Source organism: Vicia villosa, linkage group LG3 (assembly GCF_029867415.1).
Source record: "Vicia villosa cultivar HV-30 ecotype Madison, WI linkage group LG3, Vvil1.0, whole genome shotgun sequence".
NCBI classification, from domain to species: Eukaryota; Viridiplantae; Streptophyta; class Magnoliopsida; order Fabales; family Fabaceae; genus Vicia; species Vicia villosa.
This window is the reverse complement of record NC_081182.1, coordinates 56,276,770-56,296,115: the sequence shown is the minus strand read 5'-3', so window position 1 is coordinate 56,296,115 and position 19,346 is coordinate 56,276,770. Positions and strand designations below refer to the sequence as shown.

The 19,346-nt window shown below is 36.4% G+C and overlaps 1 protein-coding gene across 3 annotated transcripts; it reads left to right on the top strand.

The window, feature by feature from the left end:
• Positions 1 to 3,340: 3,340 nt before the first annotated feature.
• LOC131661516 (urease-like) lies at positions 3,341 to 15,690 on the top strand. Of its 3 annotated transcripts, none has more exons than XR_009301190.1 (21): positions 3,341 to 3,744; positions 3,821 to 3,894; positions 4,655 to 4,700; positions 4,947 to 5,052; positions 5,278 to 5,423; positions 5,795 to 5,905; positions 6,114 to 6,277; positions 6,376 to 6,757; positions 6,848 to 6,956; positions 7,152 to 7,291; positions 7,692 to 7,829; positions 8,155 to 8,246; positions 11,316 to 11,445; positions 11,528 to 11,686; positions 12,021 to 12,188; positions 12,392 to 12,526; positions 12,946 to 13,017; positions 13,126 to 13,445; positions 14,328 to 14,407; positions 14,624 to 14,928; positions 15,222 to 15,690. XR_009301190.1 is itself a non-coding variant. In XM_058931087.1 (18 exons), exons 1-18 carry the CDS (start codon positions 3,619 to 3,621, stop codon positions 13,345 to 13,347), a joined length of 2,520 nt encoding a protein of 839 aa, XP_058787070.1. In that variant the 5' UTR covers positions 3,341 to 3,618; the 3' UTR covers positions 13,348 to 13,688. The 3 variants fall into 3 exon arrangements, 1 of the variants encoding a protein (XP_058787070.1); XR_009301189.1 differs by having other exon boundaries at positions 15,218 to 15,690; XM_058931087.1 differs by lacking the exons at positions 14,328 to 14,407; positions 14,624 to 14,928; positions 15,222 to 15,690 and having other exon boundaries at positions 13,126 to 13,688.
• Positions 15,691 to 19,346: the final 3,656 nt, after the last annotated feature.

The window sequence follows — 19,346 nt, the reverse complement described above, 5'->3', positions numbered from 1 at the left end:
TATAGTTTTGGACCCCTCCCCCTTTTTAAAACCAAGGGATACAAAACTTTTCAACATTGTACATCCCAAATTTTGTTCGATAACCCAGACAAGGTTCGAGATTGTGCACCTGCAATTAAGGGACGACACAATGACAATACCATATATCAGGTACTGCGTTATATTATGGGAAAATGGTAAGATGGAGTTGATATTTGTTGCGATGCACAAAAGTCATTTATTCATCATTAATGAATGTGACATTTATGTATGTTATGGAAATGAATGGCTATTAAGCCTATTAAATCGTGCATATTCAATATCCTGTGAAGGAGGAAGAGTTGCAGCATAAATTGGGCCTTCATCATCGTAAAATAGGATCCTTGAATTATCTGAAAAACTCACAGATAAACTCTAGAAAAAAATTACATAAAACACACGTAACAACCTTGAACCACCAACAACGGCGGCCATTCATCCCTCACAAAAGCACGTCAAATACAAAATTCCTTAAGCTTTTGTGACCCCTCCTAACCAGCTTCTGGAGGATTAACCGGATAATGTTTTTGCAAGAACAAATATGTATATTTTCAACCAATTCCAACAATCTCCTATTTTATTGAAATAATACATCAGTTTTCATTGTCTTCATCAACAATCACACTCCACCATAAAAAGTATAATCATTTGAAGCCACAACACTTCAGAAATTTTCACACAGTCTTCATCGACAATCATAGTTCAAAAACTATCATATTCTACCATAAAGAATATATTTTACTTGAAGATAAATCACTTCAAGAATTTCAAATTTTTGTCGCTGATAATCATATACTCTATCATAAAGATCATATCTCACTTGAAGCTAAACCACTCCAAGAATTTCACATATCGAAAATCATGTTGAAAACTTATTGTGCAACTTCCATGTTGGCAGAAAGCTCTTCAAACACTGACATAATCTCACATTACACCTTGTGTAATCCTGATTGTATCAAGATATATTTGAATTGAACTTTTTACAGGTCAAAAACAATTCCTCAATCAATTTTCTTTAGCCCAGACTACTTAACAAAATGTGTGACTCATCATCTCTTTCATTACACCGTCCTTCTTTTTTTATGTGAAAGATCAGAAAAAGCTGCAACTACATAACATACTAAGAACTCTAATACCTTAATCGAACCAAAAACCTTGATACCAGTTGTTGGGAAAAATACGCAAATAGAAAATAAAAGAACATGATCACAATACAATGACATAACATGGAAACTCTAAAATCGGGGAAAAAAATCACGGTCGTTGTCAAATGACAACCAGAAAATAAAATTATGGTTACCATAAACCTTCTCTCACTCAGTTACAATGGACAAAGGTTTTATGGAGCAGTACATCACTCCCTTTAGGTCTTTACTAGTGTGGAGATTAATGCACAATAGAATTCCTACTAATGAAAACCTCAAATTTCAAGGTTGCCACATCCTTTATATGTGTAGCATCTAAAACAATAATGAAGACTCAATATCTCACATATTTCTCAATTGTGGTTTTACAGTTTCTCTTTGGCATTGGTTGAGAAGTTTATTGGACATTCCTATTTCTCCTCTTAGTCCAAATGACCTATGGAGCGTCACTAACAATGCTTGGAGTCCTCAGTGTAGGTTAGTGGTTAATACATCCATCATCAACACCATTAATGTCATTTGGTTCAATAGAAATCGAGCCAGATTCAATAACTCAAAGCCTAACTCAATGCAACACATACGTGGTTGCTTTTGAGTGTCCAGACCAAGCCTTTGTGTTGGAGTGTTGAGAGATCATGAGGGCAAGTTCCTTGCACTGTTAATTTATGCATTGATGTTGCTTTCCATGTTGAGCTTTTAGGTGTCATACATACTAATGAAGTGGTGCATGACAAAACTTAGACCAACCTTTACCGATTCTAAGATGGTCATTTATCTTATAGATCCCATATTCTAACCCGTTTGTGTCTTAGGTATAGGTGGCATAATTGTCTGACTTTGATCAGAAACATTACTTCACCATATCTCATACTCACTTCGTCCCACAATGAGTGATCTAGTTGACCATTTCACACATATTAAGAAAAATGTATAAAAGTATGAGAGAGAATAATGTTTTTACTATAACATCTCTTATCATATATTGGATATGATTAAATTTTTATTAATTATAGGGTTGAATTAAGAAAGTGCATTGAAAATTAAAACGCATCATTTATTTTAAAACACAATTTTATTCTAAATGAATCATTCATTATAAAACGGAGGGAAGATATCCATAGATAAGATACTAGTGTAGCTGACAAATCAGCCACCCTTAGCCTTGTTCATTCTAGTTTCATTAAATTTGATAGATTGTCTAATAACATCATCTTCGTGTATAACTATAATTTACACCTTTAAAGTTTTTCTTTCTCGAAAAGTTTGGTTCCCCTTCTTTATTTTATATATATATATATATATATATATATATATATATATATATATATATATATATATATATATATATATATATGTGTGTGTGGGACAATTTATTTTGCTAAAATAACTATATATATTATTTTTGTCAAATTAAATAATAATATATGAGTGGACATCATAATATATCTATATAAATATATAGATATTTGATAGTACATCTTTTATTTTTCTACTTTTTTTACCAAAAAAAAGTTTTATATGTGACAACCTATTTTGTTAGTCTCCATGTGGTCCAACCATATATTATGATTTCCACTTGCCTGACAAAGCAGTTCATACTTCATACAATCCACAAAACCGCACATTTTGGCATACGGTTTTTTATATTTTAATTCTATTTATCTCATCTTAATTTGTGTGCAGCACCAATTTGCTTTCCAAATAATTATATTTATTTTATTATTGTCGATTTTAAGAAAAACAATTATAAAATTAATTACTATACATTGTTAGAGTAATCTACATTTGTAAAAAAAAGTTTTTTCTTTCAATATTCAATGTGTAAAATTCTTTTATGCGGTTATTGTATTTAAATTAAATTTAACAATTATATTAAATTAAAAAATATTTAGCAATATTAACATAAATTAATGAATTTAATTAATATACATCAATAATATAAAAATAATTTATACTATTAATTGATCTTAAATTAAATTTTTATAAGTATTTAATTTTATTTTTATTAGATCTCATATAAAAATTTATAAGATAGGAGTATTTTATTTTTGTAAATGCATCATATCAATTGATCTCAAAATTAAATTCATTATTTTTATACAAATTATTACTAGTACTACTACTGCGGTACCAATATAATATATTTGTCCTTATAACAAGAGATTAATCTAGTTTCTAACGTGCAGTTATTCGAGTCGAGAGGCGCGCTTTTGGTGAATGAGACGCTCTTGCTCAGTGGTCCATCTCCAAGAACAATTAAAGAAGGCGGCTCGTGATAGGTTCGGGAAATTCTATTCAACTTGTTCAGGGTCTCGTGACAAACGTGTTCCAGCAATTCTATTCTTCCGTGCCAATTTTTTTTCAAGACTCCAAAAACTTATTTTCCATCCATTATTAATCATCAAACACAAGAATAACTAAAATCTCTGCCATATCACTCATTTGATTTGAGAAAATGAAACTGTGTCAAAGAGAAATCGAAAAACTTCAACTCCACAACGCTGGTTTTCTTGCTCAGAAACGTCTCGCTCGTGGTTTGAAACTCAACCATCCTGAAGCTGTTGCTCTTATAGCATCGCAGGTTTTCTTTTTCTCTTTATCGATTCGTTTCCGATAAGATTGGAGAGTTTGTTATCTGATCGATTTTGTTTGTGTAGATTGTTGAATTTGTTCGGAATGGTGATAAGTCTGTTGCAGAGTTAATGGCAATCGGAACACAGCTATTAGGAAGGTATAATGCTCAGTTAGTTGCACTTTCAGTCATGTGAAATCAAAAAAGTAATACTCGTAGTAGTATTGCTTTACAAACTGTCATTCATGGAAACTTTTTTTGGTATTAACCAATCACATATCTCTTTAATTTAGTAGAATTCAAAAGGAGTATTGAATGAAAATTTTGGACGGTTTAGATAAATTATCCAAATTCAGTATATGTGGTTACAATAATTTGAATATTAAAAATATATTAATAATTATATATTTATTATTCTACACCAAAATTTAGTCTATAGTACCATTTGATTAAAGATAAATAACGATTACCGGTCACATAATGCTATATACATAAAAAAAAAGTTGGAGGGCCATGGCCTCCACCGGTTCCAATGAAACTCCGACAATGGTGTTAACCGAGACCATCGTAATCTGGAGTTTGGTTGTGAGATAAGTAAAATCCGATCAAGAATTATTACATTTAGAATTCGAAGTTCTTCTCAACGATTTGTCTTTTAATGGAGTTTAGTCACTTGGTTTCATTTTTGGAAACTTAGTTCATGAGGGGAAAAAAAATTGTTGTCAAATAAATCTATAATAATTAAAAGGTATTTTATGGATGATATCATTAAGTAGGATGAATTAATTTAGTTTTGCTTATAATTTATTAGAGCCAAATATGAGTTTGTTAATAATAAGAGGGATTATCATTCTGTGGTGGAAAAGAAGAACTAATGTTTTTGTTTAGTGTGTCTAAATCTGTTTTCATATTTTCACAGGAGACAAGTTCTTTCATCTGTTCCACATATCTTAGAAACTGTTCAGGTACTCACATCATCATGGCATGACTCTATTATGCAAATACTTTTGTGAGATTGTTCAAAAAGCACTACCAAATACCTTTTCATTTGTTATCATGGTTCTTAAAAATTATATAGGATGCAGCTTAAATTCTGTTGTAATGTATCACATACCCTTGAATCATTCCCATCATATTGGCTCATACAGAAAAAGAAAGAAAGAATTTGCACATGCTATTGTCATAATTATATCAAATAAAATTGAATGTAGGTTGAAGCTACCTTTCCCGATGGGACTAAGTTAATCACGGTTCATGCCCCAATTGCTTGTGAAAATGGAAATCTTGAACTAGCATTATTTGGTTCTTTTCTTCCAGGTATGCCTGTATATTGATACTAAAACTAGACATTTTAATATGTATTTCTGCTAAGTATTTTCATCTTTGAGCATGCTATATGGAACGATTCTTTATTGTGTCTTTGCTTATTTTGAGTTTAAGACCATATAAATGAAGTTGTTATGAAAATTCAGTAGCTGTTCATAATCAGAATTTCTATTGATTATGTGAAAAGGTTTTGATGGATGGAAATTGTGTTTGCAGTACCTTCACTTGACATGTTTATCGAGAACAATGAAGATTACAACATTCCTGGTGAAATAAAATCTGGAGATGGAAGCCTGATTCTTAACGCCGGAAGGGAGGCTGTCTCTCTTAAAGTTGTAAACAATGGAGACAGACCAATTCAGGTGTTTCTCAGCGTGTTTCACACCTTAGAATTTTGGATAAATTTATGCCTTTTTCATTTTTAATTTATTCCAGATAAAAAATTGCTTGAAACATGCTCTAGTTACACATATTGCCAGTGTTCTGAATGCAGTAGGATAAGTTGTGCACGTGAAATAACAAAGTGATGTCAATGAATCATAGTTAATTCAGGAAATAGAATCTTTTGAGCTTTTCATGTCAAGTATAATATAGTTATAATTGTTGGAGGTTGATAAATATTGACATTAAAAGTTTATTGTGTCAAATATTCCAGCTAGTTGACTCCTCTCTTTGTATTGTCCACAGAAGATAACTGTAGCGGGTATTTTACAATATTTCTGAAAATTTCCAGGTTGGAAGCCACTATCATTTTATTGAAGTAAATCCCTTCTTAATCTTTGATCGAAGAAAATCATTTGGCAAACGGCTTAATATAGCATCTGGGACTACCACACGCTTTGAGGTGGAATTCTATGTTTTTTGTCAATTTTTGAACTTACCACAGTAATTGTAATGTATAGTGATAGGTCTGTTATTTCTGCCATATAATTCATTGAATTTTTTGCACTTCAGTGCCTGTCTCAAGTGAGCAGGCTAAATGCAACCTTCTGGTGAACTAGTTCATTTATTAGATTGCAAATCATTAATCAAAAAACATTTACTCTTGATAGCCAGGGGAATGTAAAAGTGTTATACTTGTAAGCATTGGAGGTGACAGAGTCATCCGAGGTGGTAACAACATTGTTGATGGTCCTGTTAATGATTTGAAGTGCAAAGAAGCCATGAAGGATGTTATAACAAGGGGATTCGGGCATAAGGAAGATGAAAATGCAAGGTTTATGATTTGTTATTAAACTTGTTATATAAACTTGTCTACTTCTTTGTCAATTCCATGTTTGAGAAGATTTCTCACCTCAAATATGAATTTACTAGGGAAGGTATTACCGGTGAAGACTATTCATTGACTAAGGTAATTCCTCGAGAGGAATATGCTAACAAGTATGGCCCCACTACTGGTGACAAAATTCGTCTTGGTGACACTAACTTGTTTGCGGAAATTGAAAAAGATTTTGCTGTCTATGGTGATGAATGTGTTTTTGGAGGAGGGAAAGTTATAAGAGATGGAATGGGTCAGTCGTGTGGCCATCCACCTGATCATCCTTCCTTGGATACTGTTATAACAAATGCTGTGATCATCGATTATACTGGAATTTACAAAGCAGATATTGGTATTAAGGATGGCCTTATTGCCTCAATTGGAAAATCAGGAAACCCAGACGTTATGAATGGTGTATTTGATAATATGATCATTGGGGTAAGTTCCTTTCCAGATATCTGAGGCAAAGAATTGAATTCCGTCATCATTATCTTGATGCAGCTTATATGCACATTATCCCATATCTAGGCTAATACTGAAGTTATTGCTGGAGAGGGCTTTATTGTAACAGCTGGTGCTATAGATTGTCATGTGCATTTTATATGCCCTCAATTAGTTTATGAAGCCATATCAAGTGGTGAGTTTCAGTACTAAAAGCATTTTCTAATGAAAGTGCTCGTTACATGAAATTTAAATATTCAATGCATGCTCTCTTAGAGTTTTGGATACATGACTTTGAGAACATTTGGCTGCGCAATACTATATTTGTATATATTGTAGGTTCACTTTGCTTAGAAGATTTTGTTAAGTTCTTTTTTTATTTTATCTATAGGGATCACAACATTGGTGGGCGGAGGAACTGGACCAGCTTTTGGAACACGTGCTACAACTTGCACACCGGCACCGATTCAGATGAAAATGATGCTGCAATCAACAGATGACCTGCCTCTGAACTTCGGTTTTACTGGAAAAGTCTGTTTTCTCTTTTTCTTTTTCGGTTATAATAATACTTGTTCTTTTTTTGTTTGTTTAGTTATATTTCTTCATTTCTGCTCAAGCTCATATGTTGGACCTCTAGAATACCTTGTTAGGAACTATAGCAGTGGATTCCAAAGAGAACACACTTTTATTAAGAAATAGGAAAAAATAGGAGAGGAATCTCTCCTCCAAGGTTTCTTCTTCACAATGGAGTTGCTAGTTGCTACTCTATTCACAATGTTTACAATATTCAATAATGATCAACTCTAACATTGTGTTTTCCTATTTCTACAAAATACTCTAACTAACAAATAACTCTGATTTCCCTATTTCTATCCTAACATACCTCTTTTTTATGTTTAAATTTAATTTAAACTTTAATTAATTGCTTTAGGGGAATTGTGCCAAGCCTTATGAATTACATGAAATAGTGAAAGCTGGAGCTATGGGACTGAAGCTGCATGAGGATTGGGGAACTACACCAGCTGCTATAGAGTGTTGCTTGGATGTTGCAGAAAAACATGATATCCAGGTATTTACTTTTGTGTTTTTTTTAACTTTTACATTACAACCTCAACAATATAATATCAATCATAAATCTTGTCTAAAGGCAAAAACCATTCAAATCTAAATCTTTATTAATCGTTAGCCTTTCTTGATTTATTTCTACCTCAATATATTGTACTACCCTCCATATCAAATAATCTCTACAGTGGAATTTGTTTTGGTGCAACTCCAGCTTCCTCCGTACTGTATTCATACTAATCCTTTCTGGTTTTGTGTGTCCGCCGGTCTAGTGTAATATTCCAATCTTCATAATATTCTGCTTATTTCCTTACAAAATTTTATGATAACAGGTTAACATACATACTGACACCTTAAATGAATCTGGGTTTGTGGAACACACAATTGCCGCATTTAAAGGAAAAAATATTCATGCTTACCACAGGTATATGCTAACTTTGAAAAAAAATTAAGCACGGGTGCTGCATGATTGTTATTTGTCAATTAACGTTTTAAGAAAAATATCCATTTTAATATTATTTGTAAATTTCTTTGTATAGAAGTATTGCCATAGCCAAATGGAGCTGTTCAGCTAATATATAACTTCTTCGGTTGAACATTTTATGACTCTGGTCTTACCTGTGATGTAAATAGGCAAAATATGTTAAACTCAAATATTTGTTTTCTCATAATAGAATACCCACCTCTACACATGTCTATGCTTGTACTATTATATTGAAGATCCAATTCAAGTTAGAAATGAGGCTGTTTGCCTTTTCACAAACCATTTTTTGAGGTGTAAATGGAAGCGGCCTACCCTAGATGGTTTGGTCTTCCCGGATCTGTCATCAGAAGATAATGTTGCTTTAATAGCTATATTTACACTTGCTGAGATTGAGAGGGTGGTGGTGGTGGTGGATAATGATGGATTAAAAAGTCCAGATCTCGATGGTTTTAATTTTGCTTTTATCAAGAAATTTGGGGCCTCATGAGAGGTGAAGTCAGAATTATGTTTAATCCCAAGGTAACACCCGTCTCCCTAAAAGCTCGCTCTCTTATTTTCTTACTTTGATCCCAAAGGTGAACTCTCCACCCTCTTTGGGGGATTTTTGGCTTATTTCTCTACTTGGCTGTCTATATAAGATTGTGTTTTTGTGTCAAAAGTGCTAGTATCAAAACTATCAAAAGATATGGATTCATTAGTCCCTCATACACAATCGGCATTCCTTGAGGGGAGGCCGTTGGTGTGGATGTGGTGTTAGTGGTTAATGAAATAATTGACTTTTCAAAGAAGGTCGGGGAAAGATTGTTTGATTTTCAAAGTTGATTTTGAGAAGGCTTATGACTAAGTTGATTGGGGGTTTTCGGAAGTATATTTTGGGGAGTTGGTTTTACTCAAAAACGGGTAGATTGGATGTGTGCATGTGTTTTCTCTGGGACTATATCTTATTTGGTGAATAGTAGCCCAACAAAAAAGATCAATATTCATAGAAGGAACAAGCAATGCGATCCTCTGATACCTTTCTTGTTCCTTTTGATTGCACAAGGACTAGGTACGCTAATGAGGAGGGCAGTGTATGATGATAAATTCACTACTTTCTTGGTGGGAATGGCCAGGATACCTAATCACATTTGCAATATGCAGACGATACTTTGAGTATTGGAAAAGCTACGGTAGATAATCTTTGGATCCTCTAGGAACGGGTGTTAGGTCTTAAAGTTAGCTTTTGAAAAGTCACCTGGTGGGCATCAATGTGCGACATGATTTTGTGATGATGCCAACAGACTTTCTTAATTGTAGGATTGGAGCCCCGTTCAGATATCTTGTTCTACCGGTAGGATTGAGGAATGTTAAGAAATGTGGTTGGGCCTAACTCATCCCTACAAAACCGGCTAGTAGGGTGAGGATTGCCCCCGTATAAGCACATCTTTAGGTCATATATTGTTCGATGTGGGACTCTTAACAAGGAAGAAGAGGAAAATTTGTTGGGTTAGTTGGGAGGTGGTGTGTAGGCCTAAAAGTATGGGGAGTTTGGATGTTAGAGATCTCAGGGTGGTAAATTCAAGCTTGTTGACAATATGGAGATGGAGGTTGCTTTCAAATGGTCATGAATTGTGGAAAGAGATTCTGGCTGCGCTTTATGGGGTTAAAATCGTGGGAAATGTAGGTCTAGATGGAAGAGGGAGGACTCGAATCTCTTCAGTTTGGTGGAAGGATCTGTGCCCATTGGATAATGGCTCAGGTTGGTTTTCAAATGCGGTCGTTAGGAAAGTAGTTAATGTATCAACTACTTTGTTTTAGAAAGATATTTGGACTGGTTATGAGTCTCTTCGTTCATGATTCCCTCTCTTATTTCTAATCTCTGAGCAGAGAAAATAAGGTAGGAGAGATGGGTAGTTGGGAGAGGGACCGTTGGTCAGTGTATGAAATGAGATGGTCGTTTTTTTATGTGTTATTAATACTTTTATCCAGCACAACGGCATGTACCTTGAACAATTAGTTTTAGCTATTGTTTCATAACATGGTTTAAGGCTTCCCCATACCAGTGTTGTGCGTTGGCCTGCATGGCTTCCCTGTGCCAGTGTTTTATGTTGGCCAGCATTTTATTCAGGTTTTGCTGTAGAGAAATAGCTTGTTCGGAAGCCTATATGCAGTTTGTCTGTTTGAGAAATTGGAGTGAGTTCAAAGAATTGGTTGTCCGCAAAGGTGAGTTTGGTGGCCAGGTACTGTGTCCTCAGATTGAGTAGCCGAGTTTGCCTGGTTCGTGACAGGGTAATCCGTTTATGGCAGGAGAGCTGCTTTGGTCTGCTTTGTTGACAGGGATTCGATGAAGGCCCGGGGGAGGGGATGCATTGTGCTGCCTGCTCCTAGTATTTTCTGCAGTAGCACACCGCAGAAGGTTGCTACGGTTTTTTCCTTTGCCCGTGGATATCATTATTGGCCTGTTTTTGTGCTTTGGTCAGAGCTTCCCCTTTTTGAATTCTGTTTTGCAGCTTCTGTTTGTGTAGGGAGCCATGGGGTGTGGGCTGGTTTGGTGTCTCCTAGTATTTGGTGTTCTACACCTTCTTGGTGGATGATAGATAGGAGTTGGTTTGGGCACTACCTGCTTCTTTTTATGTTGTTTTTTTCCTTTTGCTAGCAGGTCTGTCTCGTGGTGTTAATCTTGTAATGCTTAGGAGTATTCATGCCTTTCCTTGTTTGTTTTTGTAGAGTATGCTTAGGAGTATTCATGCCTTTCCTTGTTTGTTTTCTTAGCACCCCGTGTTATTATTTTTTGGTGCTACGAGGGTGTGTTTTGGTCATGTCCCTGCTGCCACTGTTCATTTCTTTGTACATCTTGTGCTTGCAATAATAGTATCAATATATCTTTTTCCGTTTCAAAAAAAAAAAATTATTTTATGCTCACATATTGCTGTCCACCAGAATTGAAAACCGAATGTCTTTTTTGCTTCCATTTTTCAATCAAAACTAGCAGGTTATTTATTTACTATTCTATATTACTTTTCTGGGCAGTGAAGGTGCAGGTGGTGGCCATGCTCCAGATATCATCAAAGTATGTGGTGTGAAGAATGTCCTACCCTCATCAACAAATCCTACACGTCCTTTTACATCTAATACCATAGACGAGCATCTTGACATGTTGGTACGAAAAAATAAAACAATAGTAATAACTAATAATGTAGCTTAAACCATTTGTTTCTTGATTTAGACTTGTTGATATACAGATGGTCTGCCATCATCTTGATAAGGATAGTCCAGAAGATGTTGCTTTTGCAGAATCAAGGATAAGAGCCGAAACAATCGCTGCTGAAGATATTTTGCATGATATGGGTGCAATTAGCATTATTTCTTCTGATTCCCAGGCTATGGGTAGAATTGGAGAGGTCCTTCCTTTACTCAAGTCATCCCATCTATATTATACTCATTTATAATGAAATAAAGAATTTAAATGCTTGATAATGCCAAATTAAATCCCAAAAAAGAAATGGTATCGTCATTTCTCTCAATTTGTTTGAAGATCTCTCTTGTTATTGTCTCATGTAGTCTGTGGAACCTTACCCTCATATCTTGCAGTTATTGATGTGACTGTTTTCTTTATGAAATTCCCATAATAATCCTTTTATTGTCATTTTTTCTTCAAAAAAAAAAAAATATGACAGTATACTCATGAAAATTGATAGTACCTAAGGTTTAATTGATGAATAATTTTTCCCTTAGGTGATAAGCAGAACTTGGCAAACTGCCGATAAGATGAAGTCACAAAGAGGACCACTGCAGCCCGATGATTGCAACAATGACAACTTTCGAATCAAACGTTATGTTGCAAAGTACACTATAAATCCAGCTATAGCAAATGGTTTGTCACGGTATATTGGTTCAGTTGAGGTATGTTGTTTGATTGTTTGGTCTTTGTCAATTCGATCATGAACTTTTGTGGAAAAATCATGGTTGTGAATTCTTATTAAACTTATCTTCTTTCATAATTTAACTACTATTTCTTGTCAGACAGAAGCTATGAAGCTGATGCTCATCTTTCTAATTTTACTATTAGATTGACCACTTCATTTACAGTTTACCTAACCTTGCAGGTAGGAAAGTTAGCTGATCTTGTATTATGGCAACCATCCTTTTTTGGAGCAAAACCCGAAATGGTGATCAAAGGCGGTGACATTGCATGGGCTGACATGGGTGACGCAAACGCTAGCATCCCAACACCTGAACCGGTAATGTTTTCTTTTATATCTTGACAGTTGACATTAAGCGTCAAACTTAGCATAACTCATTAATTTTGTGTAAAATACAAAATTAATAAATTTAAACAAAAGAAAACATGAAGTTAAGATATCCAACTGTTGAAATGAAAGTTCTCGTTACATAGATTAAACCTACAAAATTTCATATAATTCGGAAGTTATTTGATATTGTCCTATCACTTTATTTCAATATCCGCTATGATATCGAAATTTAAGTGAATGGCTAATGTGAAACTGCATCCCTATAAAATATAAGTACACTAAATTTGACACACCCTTATTAATGAGATAGCACCACATGGAGAGTGTATATGGAGTATATATGCAACCAGTCTTAGAGATGTTTAATCTAAAAATGCTTCAGCTGAACTAAGAACCTGATTTTGCAGATGATTATGAGACCTATGTTTGGAGCATATGGCAAGGCTGGCAATGCAAACTCTATTGCTTTTGTGAGCAAGGCATGCGATTCCTTTCCCCTCTTTCATATATACACTCACCACACACGCGCGCATAATTCATTACAAAATACAAACTCACGTCACTTGTCGATGCTCTGTCTCATGCAGGCAGCTTTGGACTACGGTGTAAAAGCTTTATATGGACTTGACAAGAGGGTGGAAGCCGTGGAGAATGTGAGAAAGATTAGCAAACTAGACATGAAACTGAACGACGCCCTTCCAGAAATCACTGTGGACCCAGAGACATACACAGTCACTGCAGATGGAGAGGTTCTAACCTGCACTCCGGCCACTACTGTTCCTCTTTCTAGAAATTACTACCTCTTCTAAGCTCAAAATCTCTCTTCCACACTGTGAACTGTCATGGGATTCGCATAAGCATGTCTGCGCCCATTGTCTTCCATATTATTTTCTCGACAAAAAAGCAAGTAAGCTGTAAGCATACATGTGTTTAGATTTATTGTTCTTTCTGCTCCCATCTTGGGTTGCATGATTGCATCACATTATGGTCATGGTTGGCGGGTTAGCAACCGCAGCATGTTCTCATCCAAACTTAATATTTTGTTGTGTGATATCCAACAAGCTGTAAAATTGGGACAGGATCATCTGAGTAAAAAATGAAGTTGTATTTATAATTTTCAACATTCAATCTCTTTATACTCGTGTTTAAATACATGCATTCTCTGTCATTTAATATACTAGACAAGGGGTTAAGATGTAACATGAAGAAAAGAAAGAGCATGAGAGGATTTATTTCCTTCTATTTCAATATTCGCCGATGCAGCACCGGTTATTATTCTCCACTTTTCATTCATGTCCCTTGCTTTACCCTCTCATTGCTATTCTCAACTTCTCATCTTCATCTCTCTCATGTTTGATGGGGCTGACTCTGATAGTTGCAAATGCAATGGCCAATCATTCTTCGTGACTAATCAAAATGGTTTCGTTTTCATCCTCTCCTGAAGACAAAACTGTAGTCTAGAATGTAGCTAAGGCTCTTCATTTTGATACCCTTAATTACATGGCTAGTTCTTTTCAGTGCGGTGGAGAGGTTTTGGATATGGCCGTGCAGAGTGGAGTTGTAAAATGAGTACTCCAACGCCCACGTCCAAGTTAATAAGAGAATTAGAAATAATGTAAATTTCAACTAAAGGACACTCAATTACAGAATTGTGTCGAGAACATCTAGATTATACTATTGCAAGTTGTATTATTCAACTCCTACGCAACTCATTATGTCACATACTCACAAGATGAAATTGATTTCAATTATGGTTGGGTCATATGCATATTGTGTATGGTTCTGTCAGTTCCTATACATGCAGATTATTCCAAGATAATGTTTCATCTCTATTGTATCAATGATCATTGGAGAGCAAGTTAATCAGAGGTATGTTGAGTACTTGGAATATGTTGTCTATGTAAGACCTAGGTGATCGTATCTTGAAATGTTGGAATACTATGATAAGTGTATAATTTATTTGAATCTTTTTTTATTTTACACACTTATTCACTTGTGCATAAAACAATCATGATTTATGTATATAAAGAATATTGTGCTGCAATTGTGAATTGATCTTAATTTATTATTATTTGACTATGATAGGTATAATAAGTAGAACATAAAGGGAAAAAAAAGACATGCACGATTGACCGAAAGAGCCGAGATTGAAGTGCATAGGAGATCAAGAATGCTAAATTTGTTGGGAGAAATTGGCACGATTAGCCAAATCCAAACAAAAGGTACCCCTTGCAAAATAGCACAAATTCGTTAGGAGAACCAAAGCTCTCCAAGAGAATGGAAGGAGGTTCAAAGTTTTTTTTTGTGTGAAGCAAGCTCGATTCCTTGAGCATATGATGGTTTGCTCAACAAATTGAGATCAGATCTGAATTCTATTCAAAGAAACTTAGGTAGTCATTTGAATGATATCTTGTAATAGTTTTTTGTTTTAGTTCTACTTGTTAATATTTTACTAGTGAGAAAGAGGTTGAGAGGTTTTTTATGTCAAAGACGGGTTGACGTGGGTTTTAGTAGATGATTGAGAAATTTTTCAACACCGTTCTATTTTTATTTCTTCTTTATTGTTATTGTCACTATGATTATCTAAGTTCTTTTTTGTTGGAGTTAGATTTTACTCTATTATGACATATATGTATTACTTTTGATCATGTTGTTATTCTTGTTTTCTTTTTTTGGTAGGAAGGAGGGCCAAAGGTCAAAAAGAAAAGAATAACTACTCTAGAACAACAATCGAGTTGACAATTTCACAAGCATCTGCATCAAGCAAAGCAGTGAAAAACGAAGACGGTTCAATGTAACTCTGAAAAGAGTGATCCACACAACCATGTTTAGCCAAGCAATCAGCGCAAGCATTCCGAGACACATGAGAAATTATTACCACCTCAAAATCCCCCATGAACTCCATAATTCGTCGAAGTAAAGCGACACAGTCAACCATCCCTACCTTTTCGTCTTCGATAGCTTTAACAACTATCATGCTATCAACGTTGATTTCCATCTGATTAATTATTCAATTACATTGATCTTTATTCTCTTGTTTTAGTTATTGATCATTATTGATCATGGTCGTGAACCTAATATGCTGATGAAAAGTACTATTAGGTTTAAAGATATTCATTTATGTCTAATATAACTTGATCTTGTTTCGTAAACTTTGACAATTGTTGAGAAGCACTATTTAGGTCTAAGAAATGTTAAACTCTGGAGATAAATTTAGGTTATATATATATATATTGGGGGAGTTATTAGGAGTATTGATATAAAGTTGAAGATTATGAATTTTTGTGAGAGATACATTTAGGGGTGTAATCGGATCGATTTTGAACGATTTTTTATTTAAAATTAGTTTGAACCGATAATATCTCAATCGGTTTGGTTTGGTTTGGTTTGGTTTGGTTTGGTTTTTAACATTTTTTTTAAATGGAACTGAACGAAACTAACCGGTTTGATTTGGTTCGGTTGAACGATTTTTAATGTTTTTTTCAAATAATATATTAATCATGTATTTTTCACTATCATGTTTTTTTTGGTGTATTTATGTTATTTTTTAAAATAATATATTTCATATCATTTATTTTATGCTATATTTTTCAAACAACTTACAAGTTGCTCTTAGTCCATATGAAATAGTGATATGGCTTCATTATATCATGAAATAAATCTACATCAAATATAAAAGTTGACACTTGACATCTCAATCGGTTTGGTTTGGTTTGGTTTGGTTTTTAACATTTTTTTAAATGGAACTGAACGAAACTAACCGGTTTGATTTGGTTCGGTTGAACGATTTTTAATGTTTTTTTCAAATAATATATTAATCATGTATTTTCCACTATCATATTTTTTTTGGTGTATTTATGTTATTTTTTAAAATAATATATTTCATATCATTTATTTTATGCTATATTTTTCAAACAACTTACAAGTTGCTCTTAGTCCATATGAAATAGTGATATGGCTTCATTATATCATGAAATAAATCTACATCAAATATAAAAGTTGACACTTGACATCAACAGATTGGAAAGAGATTTGAGAGCTTAACAAATAGAACACAACAAAACAAGCATCAATTAACATGTTTCACACCTCAAATACACATAATAACTATTTTGTAACAAGACTAGAATGAATTTTGTTAAAGAAGAAGAACGAAAAAAGATAAAAAAAAATATGAAAATTAACTAAGAGAACTTGAACATTAAGAAAGCGGCCATAACATATCATAATGATGATAGTAAGAGTAACAATTGAGGCGGGCAATTTGAGAAGTTGTTCAATGACAGCAAGTCTTTGTGACTTAATGATGGATGGAGTCCACAATGCCCCAAGTGTGAGTCCACAATGCTCCCCCTCACACTTGTACCACCGTTGACACCTTGCAACGGGACACCACTTTCTGGGCATTTTGATACAAGTAAGTCGGTCCCTTTCTCGGAAGCAAAAGCTCATGATTCCATTTGTTGGGGAAAGTTACTAGAAGCATTGATACAAAGTTAAGAATTATGCACCTGATCAGAAGAATGAGGAGGGGGTGTACCTGCAAGGTACTCCGATGCCAAAGTGAGTAGACGAGCAAAGGAGTGCAAGTACGAGCTAAAGGTTAGAAAGAAGTGAATACCTGACCCTCTAGTGTAAGAGGGTATTTATAGCCCCAGCGCTGGGCCATGATCTCGCTATTGGGTTGGACTTCCAAGCCCAACTAGGAGACTGCCAGGTTTCCTAGGCGGAAATATCGGAGGTGCGAGAGTTCCCTCTGTCCTGGTTAACCGCTCCGAAGTTCATGGGAGACACTGTCTTTTAGGAACCACGTGGACTCCGTATTATTCGGAGGGTTGAATATGAAGGAGCCCTGTGCGGAGTAGGGTCCTCGGCGGAGAAGGTGCTCGTGGGAAGCCCTCATGCTGAGCATCAGCCAGCTCGTAGGGAGCATGGTGCCGAGCATGAAGGAGACGAGCATGGAGCATCGCCGATCAGCAGCTTAGGGTGTACTGGGCCTCTAAGGCTAAATGGGCCGAAAGTGGATTGGGCTAAGTCTTGGCCCAGTCCAGAACAGGAGCCCCCCAAGTCGGAGTTCCGAGGAAGGAGCTTCGAGTTCTGCTACTGCTGGCCGGCGCGATAGTGGTCCTCGTCCGCTGCTGGTTGCTCGAGCGGTGTCATCCCGAGGGGAAAGTCGAAAGGCCGCGCGTGGACAACACTCGCTGACGTGGCAGGGTAATGATTGCCTAGGGGTAGGTGGCGGCTCCTAGGGGATCTGTGTCAGCCGACGCGAGGTTTCGCATTCCGGGCAAACCCCTTATAAAAAGGAACGAAATTCCTCATTTAGGAACTTTCTGCTCCCCGTTTGCATGCTCGGCATTTTAGGTCAAATTCCAGACTTTGCATTTTGCCAATGTTTTTTCAGCATTCAAGTTCGTCGAAGTCATGTCTGAATCAGGTGCGTCTGAGGTTTCTTTTGGTTTTAAATGCCTTTCTCTTACTTTATGGGGGGTTTATGAGTTGATTCTACCGTTTTTGCCATCTAAATCGGCAAACAGACACGAAAATTAGGCCTCCTCCCCGGGTTATTCATGCGATGCCCGAGGAAGGTCAATGTAGAAGTTAAATTTTTCTCGCTTCTGCTCGGCTTCTTCATGTTTTAGCCCGTCAGATTCATGGAATGACCGACACCGTTGAGTTACCCGTCGGCTTATTCATAGCTATGCTCGGCGGATTCAAGGTTTTCGCCGGTCTCGTTGGGGCTGGAGCCGAGTGTGTTCGCGTTTTTATGTTAAGTTAACCTTCTCTCGGTGGAGGGCCTTAGCCATAGATCAACGAATTCTTCGAAGGGGTTTGGTCGGTGGCTCTGTTGCTCGTCGTTCCACCCTTTCACTTGCATCGAGGTGGAAGGGTGGATTTGATGATCGATCGAATTCATTTTTTCGTTCTGCATGCAGATGAATCAGGCTCGGGGTCCAGCTCGTGGGACGATTCGCAAAGTACGAGCGCGAGTAGCTCCGAAGTTGAGTAGGTAGAGGTTGAGAGCTCGCACCTTACTGTGATAGAAGAAGGCGACGAGGAGGGGGTGCCCTCGGGATCTGACGAGGAGGGTCCTCTAACTCCGCTTTTTGAGTATGACTTCGAGGTTGATTTAGGCTGGGTGGCCGAGGAGCCTCAACTCGAGGTGTCCCGATATACAGAATCATTGGTCGGGGCCTTCCGTGAGGTCGAGGATCTAGGGCCGAGCGACGAATTGAATTTTCAGGTGATCTGTCTGACGGCTGAGGAGCGTATTTGTTCCCACTTCCATGGGGACAGTTTTGCTATGTACGAGTATGTCTTCAGGGAGCTCGGATTTCGCCTGCCTTTCACCAGTTTCCAGGTTTCACTATTGGCCCGTCTTGCGTTGGCTCCGTCCCAATTGCATTCGAATGCCTTTACTTTCATGCGGGCTTTCGAGATCGTCTGTGACTACCTGGGCATTGGAGCTACGACCGACTTGTTCTGGCGTTGTTTCAGAGTTCAGCGGAAGATGGCTGACGGGTGCTTCAGTTGGGTTTCCTTCAGGAATGCCGACCGGAAACTTTTCAAAATGTACGTCGACTCGGTCAAGGACTTTAAAGACCGTTATTACATTATCCGCTTGCACAGTCGGGCAGCGTACACTTCGCTGTCGAAGATGGTAACTGTGTGCGGCGAGAATGGTATCCCGGAAAGGGACGAGGAAGGGAATGTCAGGACCAAGCTTTGTAGCGTGTTCCCCTTTGTCTGGTGGAAGAGCCATTTTAACTTCCCTCCTAAGTACTATGCTCGGGAAGATGGGGATCTA

What these genes read in the sequence shown, in the direction of transcription:
- LOC131661516 (XM_058931087.1), top strand. Translation starts at nt 3,619, where the DNA reads ATGAAACTGTGTCAAAGAGAAATCGAAAAACTTCAACTCCACAACGCT. An exon ending in GGAACACAGCTATTAGGAAG is followed by an intron (nt 3,895 to 4,654) that starts GTATAATGCTCA and finishes ATATTTTCACAG; the next exon opens with GAGACAAGTTCTTTCATCTG. An exon ending in ATTTGGTTCTTTTCTTCCAG is followed by an intron (nt 5,053 to 5,277) that starts GTATGCCTGTAT and finishes TTGTGTTTGCAG; the next exon opens with TACCTTCACTTGACATGTTT.